The 12,040-nt window shown below is 45.2% G+C and overlaps 1 protein-coding gene across 1 annotated transcript in view; it reads left to right on the top strand.

Moving 5' to 3' along the window:
• ODAD4 (outer dynein arm docking complex subunit 4) overlaps nucleotides 1–12,040 on the top strand; it is a 109,684-nt gene that overhangs the window by 42,006 nt on the left and 55,638 nt on the right. Inside the window, exon 7 of the mRNA XM_086920493.1 lies at nucleotides 6,361–6,568. Within this exon, the coding sequence (XP_086776619.1) occupies nucleotides 6,361–6,568 (208 nt within the window). The remainder of the gene's footprint in view (nucleotides 1–6,360; nucleotides 6,569–12,040) is intronic.

Genomic DNA, 12,040 nt, shown 5'->3' with positions numbered 1-12,040 from the left:
GATATTACAGGTTTCTCTTCTCTCATCAGTCTATCCTCTTCTGACATCTGTCGGACTTGTGGTTTTCAATAAAATCTACATTAGGTCCTGATCTACCCAACTAGTGCCTCTTGATTCTAAGTATCTATCTAGTGAAGATGCTGTAATGATCTAAGGCATGCCAGAGTTTGTGAACCCTAATTCAGACAATCCAAGTGTGATTATCGCAGTTTCACAAATTTGCTTCCCTTCTCCTGTAAATTCCATGTCAACTGTTCCATGGCCCAGCACCTACCACAACGTCCCTGTCCACTCCTGAGTTTTGGGGGATACTTTTCCAGCAGACAGAAATCAATTGTTAGCAGCTAGATATATATTCACCCGTATTATCCAATCACTTTTTGATGACACGTACTAAGTATATTGGCTTCAAGCTCAGAATTATAATGTCTGGATCTGATGGTTCAAGGCACCTCAGGGTTCCTTTTATACAGATTTGCATCATCAGACGTGCAGTTCATCCCTATGCATGGCATCCTGCAGCCTCTCCAACATTTACCCATCACATTGCCTTACATGTGTTTCAATTTGTTCAGGGTCAAATACTAGTGAAACATAACTTTGTACATTGTTTCTCTGCTCTGAATGCTCTGGATCAACTTGGGGATATCTTCACACAACATCTGGGGAGCATAATGCTTTTATCTAAAAATAAATCCTATTTAGGTATACATACACACTCAACTGCTCCACTCACGTCCAACAGAAGGCAATATTTATTTGGTGTCAAACCCTTTGTCGACAAGAACATGGAGAAAAGTGTTTCCAATCAAGTTGCCATCCCTGAGGGCTCCCCCCTGTTCTCTTGGGATAGTAACAATTGCCTTAATTAAAAATAGTGTAATCTCTCTGATTCATCTAGTGAGAATTTATACTTACCCTCAATGTTCTATGGTCTCTGCCCCTCCGCTTGCCAAACCGATCTCCCTCCATCCCTGAAGTGAAGTCTGGGTTATAAAACAACAGGGTGTAGGGCGATGGGAAGGTAGTGAGACAGTATCCCTTTGTCGCTTCATCTCCAGCGTTCAGTCTCAGTCTTGCCACATCTAAAAACGTACATCATTTTAGGGCTAGACCTGGCTATAGATTTTCCACCAATGTGGCTCCAATATGAAATCAGTGCTAGTTGCTTTATCGAACTGACCATTTTAATACTATGCACAGCTGGGCTACATGATGATATTTAAGAAAATTTGGAAAGCCCAGTCCTTTGGAACTCGTGTGCCCTCAAAACTTTCCTAGATCCCCTTAGTTTCTTACCCTACCACATAAAGGTGTCAATTGATGCTTGTAAGGAAGAGATCTCATCCAGAGGAAGTTCTACTGGGAGTACCTAAATAAATAAAGTAAGCATTGTAACAGATTCATCTTTAGTGACTCCCACTCTCCTTAGTCATTATGTAAATAAGGGTAGATCAAACAGGGTTTTCGTAGACAGGAAATGATGGCGCTCAAACAGTATTTACGCCAACTATACGTGAAAAAAGAATTAAGCATGGTGCAGTCAGGTAGGGGAGACCCTAAAAATCCCTTAATCTGTGAAGGAGAACCAAGCACAATTACATATAGCAATAGTCCTGCACACTCATACAAGATAATACATCATGTAGACAAATGTTGAAAGCAAATGGAACCAATCCAATATTGAGATCTTTGTTTTTTTTAATCGGTTATCAAACACAAAAAACACACTGCCAGCCGACACGTGTTTCGTCAGAGATACCGTGTTCTACAACTCTTCAGGGCTCTGTGGCTGAATCCAAAACTGTAATATACCAAAGCCGGTGATAATTCCAACCCGGTAGGGTATGCTAATTCTTGGCAGAACGAATATTCAATCAAGAGTAAAAATGCAAGCTAATCAAAGTTACGGTCGGGTATGACGCCAATGTGGGTTTATAGGGGAAAATAAGATAGTCAAACTTCAATAGGGCCCCCAGGATTGTTTGGAAGACGCCAGGACGCAGGCACCAATCGGAGCCAAAATATCAGGCAGCACGTACCCGTGCTTTACCGGGACTGATCCGGAAGCTATATTCCCTCTTTGTTTCACATGATTATTAAAGTACATTAAACCCTGGTGCCTGAACCCTTCCTGCTCCCATGAAAACCCCTTCTCCCAACAAGCCAAATATCAATAATTCCGACTTTGTGCATTCCCAGAAGGCAGGGACTAGAAACAACCTAGCTGTGATGATGAATCGTCCTCTTTGGCCAATTATACCTTCATTATCTTTCCCAGCCTCAATACTGTTAACACTTTGTTACTTTAAAGACCCCAGCTGTAGGCCGAAGTCCCAGCAGGCAACAGGCAACAGGGCTACCCTGTCCTACCATATCCAGCCCTCCAGTGGATTCCTTCTCCTTGGTCCTCTGCTAAGGTTGTCCAAGGGCCATTGTTACTCTTAATGGTTTTCTTCCTAAAACCCCTGGGTCTTTTCCAGCGACCACTAGGTTTCTGCATTGAGGCTGAATTTTTTTGCCTTATGGCTGAGCATTCCTCTTCTCTCATCTTCAGCTCCTGTTGTCCTTCTTCCAGGAATGTCTTTGAGTTTACTTGAAACCACAGAGAAAACGGAAAAGGCCACTTGTATTGTATTTTGGAAGCTTTTCCATATAATGGTGATCCGTATCAGGGTTCTTCTTTTATTAAAAATACCCGGAGTTCTTGGTACAACACAGAGCCATTGTCCCTAAACGGTATCACATCTATTTTCTTGCCTCCTTGAGAATCTTGTCTTACAGAGGGAAGGAGCCAGGATTCACCAAGATGTCTCTAGGTTCCAAGCGTACAGATGTTTGTCTTCTTCTTCCTGTTTCAGATATTCTTTTCTCTTGCTGGTACTCCGTCTCCTATTAGCTGCAGTACTTGGCAAGGTCGGCGATTGCTGCAATTATTTCTTATTTCATAACTTGTAAGTAGGTTATAAATGTTTGTCAATTTCTGTGGGGGTCCAGTAAAGTGCAAACACAAGGAGATGATGTATGGAGCACTGAAACTTTTCAGACACTCACCCCCAGTCACAGATCTAGGTTGAATCCATCATCGTTTTTTAGTTCACTTTGCCACCCCAGTTCAGACCCAGCCATATGCAAATCAGTCTTGATCCTGTGCCTCATGGGAACTGTCTAACCCGAACTGCCAGGCCAGCCCGAACTGCCAGGCCAGGTCCTCCCTGGACTGGAAACTAGCATCATGGGATCGGTTTCAGGTTAACACCCCTCATCAGCTAGGCTAGCTTGAATACAGTGGCAAAGTAAGCAAGGGTCTGGGTATACCCTGCCAACTTAGGGCAAAGAAAGCAAACACAAGGAGATGATGGACGGAGCGCTGAAACTTTTCAGACCCTCACCCGAGTCACTAGTCTGAGTTGAATGCATCATTGTTCTTTAGCTCACTTCGCCACCCCAGTTCAGACCCAGCCATTTGCAAATCAGTCTTGACCCTGTGCCTCATGGGAACAGTCCAGCCTATACTGCCAGGCCAGGTCCTCCAGTAAAGAGAACAGAAGATCCGCTTCGCTTAGTGATTACAGGGTGTTTATTCTGTCTGGCAGCCATATCCTCTTTCAGAAAACTCCCCAGGTGCACACCTGAGTCACCAGCCAAATTCCTGCTTGTTCCTTCCCAGCAGGAATGTAAATCCCTCTATACTTTCAGTGTCTCTACCCTTTTCATCCGGGGCCTTACCGCATATGGGTGGGTCTCTGGTACCCTAAACGGGTCTCAGCTTTAGAAGACAATATCAAGCGGTCAAGAGATATTGGTGAGAGCACCCTATCTTTATGCTTCTTATTACAATCCTGCTGCTTGGTGCCTCCCTCCATTACAATGTTTCCACATCAGATTAAAATTAACAGCCCCCAGGTTAAATATACAGCATATAACACTCAGAGTTTCACTTGCTCTTTTCCAGCATTTCGTGCTACAGAGTGATCTCAGATCTGGGTGCTCTCCACTCCAAGTCAGACATGCTTCCACGTGCACCACCTGGTATGCTCCCCCTCTGACACCCAGATCCCCTTCTGGGGTCATGGTGGTGCTTCAGGCATGTGCCAGCTTTATGGGTGGCGTTATTGAGTAGGCTAGCCCAGCCTTCTTTGGCTTCTCTTTTTATGTCCAATATGGGCTCCTCTGCACTGCCTTTTACCTCCGTGGTTTCTCTTTCAATCACCTTCATTTTATCTCTTCCTCCTTCTCATCTGTTTCATAAGATACTACAAGGTTTGCACCAGGCAATCCCGCCAGGACATCAGGTTTATAGCATCAGTGGAGCTTCATATATGGCCAGAACAGGAGGCCTTGAAATACAATTTTCCTCAAGGAGACTCAGCTAAGAGGAGCGGTTTAACGGCAACATTCTTTGTACACCTCTTAAGGGGTCTCCATCCTTCCCCTCTCAGTCAATGGCCCCAGTTCAATTCTCGACCCCGATCGAACTGTGCTCACCGTGCATCACAAAAATCTTCATCCTCAGTTGGTGCCTGGGGGTTCCCACTTGGCCACTTCATCTTCCACCGCAAGTGCCACCGGATTTGTCAGGACCCAGAAGGTGACTATTGTGTCAAAGGAAATATTAGATCACCAACGTCGATTGCCTATTGAAGGCTCGGTGTTCTGAGGATCAGGCGCCTCAGACTAGATATTCATCTGATACTCTTCTAGTCCTTCCCTTTACTTTGGAGGACTCTGAAGTGGCTGTGGAGCAGTAGGGGTGTTTTACAAATACTTCACAGATTATATATGTTGATATAGATAGATATGGACGATGTGGACAACTGCCTAAGACATATGGCTCCCCCTATGCCCACTAATCCGTGGAAATAACTTGAGGGACAGTCAGAGTGCATCTGATCTACTTGAGTGAGTGGATTCTTGTTTATTGTGTATGGTACAGCAAGCACGATGAATAGCATTTCAGTGTTAGCCGCACTAGTGCTATAGAGTAAAGTTGCTCCCTGGCGACACCCTGATTTTGGCTCCTGCCCGTGAAAATTAAAGGGCATCTCAAGAATGACAAAAGTATTGGACTTTGATCAGAACGACGCGAGACGTAAAGATACGAACAGAGACAGGTTTGGATATGGAACTAACAGGTGACAGCAATAACAATAAAGAAGGTACATACCAGGCACTTTTGTGCGTAGAGCAAACGGGTATGTAGCAGGCAACAGCAAACAAATAAGGCCCCAAACGAGGAAATCATTAAAGAAAACAATCAAAGCAATCTCCTCTTCTCTAAGGGATTTAAATTACAGAGGCCTGAAGTTTTGGGAATTGGGCTGCTCTTACATTTTTTTTAGAAGGCTTCCATCACAAATCAGCATTATAAGTACAACAGGTATCTAAGTAGGGAATTCAGGAATAGTGACAAGAACAGTTTAGGTTCATGGTAGCACACAGTGACGGCTGTGCTGGCGAACACTAAAGCCTGAACTTTCATCAAAGAACAGTCATCGATGCTCAATCACAGGAGAACTAATGGGCCAAAATGATGAAGGAAACAGTAACTGTGCATCACAGATCCTACGTTTCTAGATTAAGTAACTTTCATATTATGTAGTGGAGCAAGGTGTTACCAGTTTGACATGTGGTAATTTCGTTCTGTCCAACGTTAATGCTGGCAAATGTTTTTTGGGGAAAGAAATGTATTTCAACACTATTGTTTGTTTGAGTACAGGCAGTATTTTCCCATTACTATCAGTTAAACCCCACTGTGTCAGGTAGGCTTCCAGCCTAGTGTAAGATCCAGGAATATTCACTAATGCCCCCCTCCCCCCCCCCAACCCCCCCCCCCCCACAATTGTATAAGATTAGAAGGTGTATGACGTTCTTGCATTTCAATCCCACCACATTTTAGGAAAGATCTGTTTAGACTTTGGTGAGGTGGTGGAAACCAAAAATCTTGTCTTGGGTTTAGCTCTTACTTTGTGCATCCGGTGCATCACATAGATGTTTTTTTCAGATTGCTCTGATGGATTTTCCAATATACAATAGGAAAACATGCAAGCAACACATGCAAATGTATGTAATCCATTACTATGTCTGTATTCTTTTTGTTATAGACATATACACGTTACTCATCAGATCTTGAATGTTTTCAGTTGTATCATATCTAAGTACTGTACTATGGCTAATGTGTGTCTCATGAAGATAATGAACACAGATGATATTAGAGAAAGCAGGAAAAGAGAAAATAGAAAAAGAAGATATAGTAAGAAAAGTATGAAGGCAAGGAGATAGGAAAAGAACTAAAGGGGACGAAGAGCAAAATCTACATCACATAGTTTTTCACCTCAACATCTTTGTCTCTACTTCTAGTGCTGACCAGTGGCAATCCCAAGGCAAGCCGCAAGAAGGCTCTGCAAGTCCTAAAAACCGTAGAAGGCTGGACTGAAGACGATGTGCCCAACAAGCAAGAAATCATTGGGAACCTCTACAGCTGCATTGGCAATGCCCAGATTGAGATGGGCGACATGGAGGCCGCCCTGGAAAGCCAGAAGAAAGACCTCATGATTTCAACTGAATAGTGAGTATTTCTCCATTTGATTCTCTTGGATAAAAAACAACCATTAGAATTTGGTTGGATTAGATAGTGGAAATCAATGGATTTGGACAGCGGAAGATCTGCTCTTCGGCTCCTCTTGTTTATGATGGTGTCATCAAGAGGTCATATTGCATACATTTGATCACTATAGATACTTACCTAAGCTGTGAGGGCAGGAGTTCTTCAATACTTAGAGATGCTAAGCCTAAAAAAGCTAATTGCACTTCCTCGTCCCTCCATAACTTAAAATCAGTTTTATTAACACAATCTCCTAATGTGAAGTATCCCTCGTGTATAACATTTAAATTTTTTTTATCACACTGTAAGCTGGATATTTTATACTAAATGCCAATTTCTAGGTATGGCTAAGAAAGAGCTGTTGGGCTATCACACCTAGAGAACCTTTTGTAATTAGTATATGGGAAGTGCTGTCACCGAGTTAGTTTCAGTAAAAATGGACTTTTCTGTTGTTCCGATATATCACACATTGTTACAACGTCTGTATCTCCACCAGAAAAAGCGCATAGTTAAGAATGCAAATTCTATAAAGAAAGTCAAATATTTTGGTGCAGGCCCATGTGGAAGCTGCAGTGTACCTTTGGAGTGTTTTTCTTCCTTTCTTGGTTGTTTGTGTAACATTCACCAAAAGCATATCAACTCCTTTAAGAAAGCAGTTTGTTGTCTCCAGATACACTGCACTAAGTTGGCACTTGTTCCAGTAAGACGCACTCGGCTATTTCAATATGCCCATATCTGTGGCCAGTACTTTTGTGTTTTTGTTTTCTTTATAACCAAATTTAATTTTTATAACATCCGCACAAGCAGTTATATTAGATTGATTATATAGCATATGTATACCTACAGCGTTTCCATTACATCACTAGTGTGGACCATGACATTAGAACAATATCAGTAGGAGTTCCTGGTTCAGCTAGTTTAACTGGGATAATAAAAGCCATACAAACCGACTAGATCATGTGGTAATAGCACCTTGATCTGCAATAACAATAGTGTCTATAACATGGTGCATCCTTTCCATTTCACATTGAAGGGTCCCCAAGGAGTCCAGTAAGATATTCTTAGCATCCAAGCATGACTTTATAAGGCAGCATAATACCTGCAGATCATAAACTGGGAGTTCCTAACACAGGCACAGTGAATATATAAACAGCAGTGACAGTACAACAGGGCATCTGGTGTGGAGGCGCAGGAGCCCAGAGCAGGTGAAAGTGCCAGAAGGGAACTGCAAAGGTTCCAGGTCTGTCAGGAGCGCTCATCGGTGAGCGGAACAATGGTAACACTCGTCAGAGAGACCTTCACTATACGTTTGGAAATCAGCCAGTAGTGTTTCCCACTCAGCTGCAATTGGATATTTGCGCAATCCACAAGCCTCCTCTCGGCCGAGCGCCACCACCTCTTTAAGCATCACCCTACACCAGTGCATTAGTTCTGGCGGTGGCTGTGCCTCCCAGTGCATGGCAATGAGCCTGCGAGTGATCAGTAGTGCTAAATCATTGAATGATTTACAAAAAGGGGGTGGTGATGAACAGAGTGTCTGAGTTAAACAGACCACTCTTACCCAGTCCAAAGATCAGGGCTTGATCCATCACCGTTATTTATCTCACTGCCCCATCCCAGCTCAGAACCTGGCTATATGCAAATCAGTCTGTCCCTGGCCCAGTGCATCATGGGAACAGGGCAGACTAAACTACCAAGCCAATTCTTCACCAGAAAGGAGACAAGCTACCGGGGACCGGTTTCTGGCATTTCAGCCTTCTTCGGCCCGGCTTGCTTGAATCCTGATGGAGCAGTGAGAAAGGGACTCATGTCTGAGTATACCCTGCCACACCTATAGTGGCCAAAAACGATTTACAAAAAGGGGGTGGTGATGAACAGAGTGTCTGAGTTAAACAGACCACTCTTACCCAGTCCAAAGATCAGGGCTTGATCCATCACCGTTATTTATCTCACTGCCCCATCCCAGCTCAGAACCTGGCTATATGCAAATCAGTCTGTCCCTGGCCCAGTGCATCATGGGAACAGGGCAGACTAAACTACCAAGCCAATTCTTCACCAGAAAGGAGACAAGCTACCGGGGACCGGTTTCTGGCATTTCAGCCTTCTTCGGCCCGGCTTGCTTGAATCCTGATGGAGCAGTGAGAAAGGGACTCATGTCTGAGTATACCCTGCCACACCTATAGTGGCCAAAAACGATTTACAAAAAGGGGGTGGTGATGAACAGAGTGTCTGAGTTAAACAGACCACTCTTACCCAGTCCAAAGATCAGGGCTTGATCCATCACCGTTATTTATCTCACTGCCCCATCCCAGCTCAGAACCTGGCTATATGCAAATCAGTCTGTCCCTGGCCCAGTGCATCATGGGAACAGGGCAGACTAAACTACCAAGCCAATTCTTCACCAGAAAGGAGACAAGCTACCGGGGACCGGTTTCTGGCATTTCAGCCTTCTTCGGCCCGGCTTGCTTGAATCCTGATGGAGCAGTGAGAAAGGGACTCATGTCTGAGTATACCCTGCCACACCTATAGTGGCCAAAAACGATTTACAAAAAGGGGGTGGTGATGAACAGAGTGTCTGAGTTAAACAGACCACTCTTACCCAGTCCAAAGATCAGGGCTTGATCCATCACCGTTATTTATCTCACTGCCCCATCCCAGCTCAGAACCTGGCTATATGCAAATCAGTCTGTCCCTGGCCCAGTGCATCATGGGAACAGGGCAGACTAAACTACCAAGCCAATTCTTCACCAGAAAGGAGACAAGCTACCGGGGACCGGTTTCTGGCATTTCAGCCTTCTTCGGCCCGGCTTGCTTGAATCCTGATGGAGCAGTGAGAAAGGGACTCATGTCGGAGTATACCCTGCCACACCTATAGTGGCCAAAAACGATTTACAAAAAGGGGGTGGTGATGAACAGAGTGTCTGAGTTAAACAGACCACTCTTACCCAGTCCAAAGATCAGGGCTTGATCCATCACCGTTATTTATCTCACTGCCCCATCCCAGCTCAGAACCTGGCTATATGCAAATCAGTCTGTCCCTGGCCCAGTGCATCATGGGAACAGGGCAGACTAAACTACCAAGCCAATTCTTCACCAGAAAGGAGACAAGCTACCAGGGACCGGTTTCTGGCATTTCAGCCTTCTTCGGCCCGGCTTGCTTGAATCCTGATGGAGCAGTGAGAAAGGGACTCATGTCTGAGTATACCCTGCCACACCTATAGTGGCCAAAAACGATTTACAAAAAGGGGGTGGTGATGAACAGAGTGTCTGAGTTAAACCGGGCCGAAGACGGCTGTAATGCCAGAAACCGGTCCCCGGGAGCTTGTTTCCTTCCCAGTGTAAGAATTGGCTTTTGTAGTTTGGTTTGCCCTGTTCCCATCATGCACTGGGACAGGAACAGACTAATTTGCATACAGCCAGGTTCTGAAACTGGGATGGTGCAGTGAGCTAAAAAACGGTGTTGGATCTAGCCCTGATCTCTTGACTGGGTGAGAGCTTTCTGCTTAATTCAGAGACTCTGTCCCTCACCACCCCTTGTTGTAAATATTTTTGTCCACCCTAAGCGTGGAAGGGTATTCTCAGATGTGAGACCCTTGCTCATTGCACCATCAGGATTCAAGCAAACCGGGCCGAAGACGGCTGTAATGCCAGAAACCGGTCCCCGGGAGCTTGTTTCCTTCCCAGTGTAAGAATTGGCTTTTGTAGTTTGGTTTGCCCTGTTCCCATAATGCACTGGGACAGGAACAGACTAATTTGCATACAGCCAGGTTCTGAAACTGGGATGGTGCAGTGAGCTAAAAAACGGTGTTGGATCTAGCCCTGATCTCTTGACTGGGTGAGAGCTTTCTGCTTAATTCAGAGACTCTGTCCCTCACCACCCCTTGTTGTAAAAATCATTGAATCTAGCATTTGCCTTTGCACCCTTATGGCATTTAAACAGACCCAGTAGGGCACCTTCTAAAGTGCATACATCTGAGCGACCAGTGTAAATGTAATGTATGTATGTATAGGCATTTATATAGCGCACTACTTACCCGTAGGGTCCCAAGGCGCTTCGACCGCTGCGAAACCCTTCCTGGCTTCCCTGAGAGATGGTCCCTTAATGGGTATCTCCAGGGTGAGACCAAGCATCCCCGGCGGTCTGGTGGGGCCGTTAGTGAAGATGAGGCAAGCTAATGCCCAGAGTTGCCGAGTGTGATCGCTGATCAGAGTGGGCACCGAGGCGAGAGAATTATCGAGTCCGCTGACCCTGGTCCAGAAACCTGCCGCGCCGGGAATCGAACCCTGGTCCCGGGCCGTCCTCTGCCCTCGGGTCTGCCGCCTCTAACCAGTGAGCCACACTACTTCACCAGTCACTTCCTCCAGCACTTCAGACCCTCCCCACCCCTCACAGTGTTACCACCTTGGGCAGGTCCAGACCATGTGCAGTATATCCGCCCGCTCCCATTTGTGGACATCTGGGCAATTAGAGGAGGATCCAAATATGCGATGTACGCTTGCCAGGGTGAGATAGGCCCTATGGAAGTTATTAGGGTACGTAACTCTTTCTCTCACTCCTTCTGCCCATGTCTGCCTCCCAACAAACCTGGGGCGCGGCTAGTGGGTCCCTTGTTGAGTATGTGCGTGAACAAGCCATGTAATAAGTTTGTGACCATCACCCATTACGTATAGTGTATGTATTAGTGGGTTATTGGCAGGTTCAGTGTCTATGATACCCCAGTGTCTCCCCAGTAGTGGCAGCAGTCTGCCATAGCTAGGAATTGTCCCGCCAGGAGGTCATACTCTTCTCATAACTGTTCATAGGACTGTAGGACACCATCTTGGAATAGTGCCCCTAGGGTGCTCACTCCGCTGCCTCCCAGCCCTATACCCCTGCCCTACCCAGCATGCTCCCAAAGGGCTCAAGAGAACTCAGTGGAACTTCAGGGAAGTAACAGTGCATACACGGCATGAGTCCAACTGCGGTGTAGACAGGTATACAAAATCCGAAACAAACTATTTGCATGCGGCGGGACACAGTAGGAAAGTGGGAGGGACTGTTTATCGTGTCTGGGAGATGTCATGATTGCTCAGTTCCTCTGTAAGGTGACCTGCCAGCCAGCAGTCTGTGGCCTGTACTTAATCACCATCTCTACAGTTGCTGTTGTACTATAAATGCTGTGAATAATTTGAAACAAAATGTCATCACGAGCAAGCAGGGTGGCTCAGTAAATTAAGTAGTAGCCGCTGACATCTGAGGGATCTTCAGGTCATGAGTTTGAAACCTCACAAGGCCAAATCATCCCTACATCATAAAAGAGGGCTTTCAAATGTTTTCGTACAATTTGATTTTGGTGCTCATAGATTTTATTGGTAGATAACAATACTCGTTGCCATATTTCCTGGGTGACAGTCAGTCAGTATAAACTTTATTCGATTTTACCATAAAAATCATAA

Source organism: Lissotriton vulgaris, chromosome 5, assembly GCF_964263255.1.
Source record: "Lissotriton vulgaris chromosome 5, aLisVul1.2, whole genome shotgun sequence".
NCBI classification, from domain to species: domain Eukaryota; kingdom Metazoa; phylum Chordata; class Amphibia; order Caudata; family Salamandridae; genus Lissotriton; species Lissotriton vulgaris.
The sequence above is the reverse complement of the archived record's forward strand: the minus strand, read 5'-3'. Positions and strand labels throughout refer to the sequence as shown.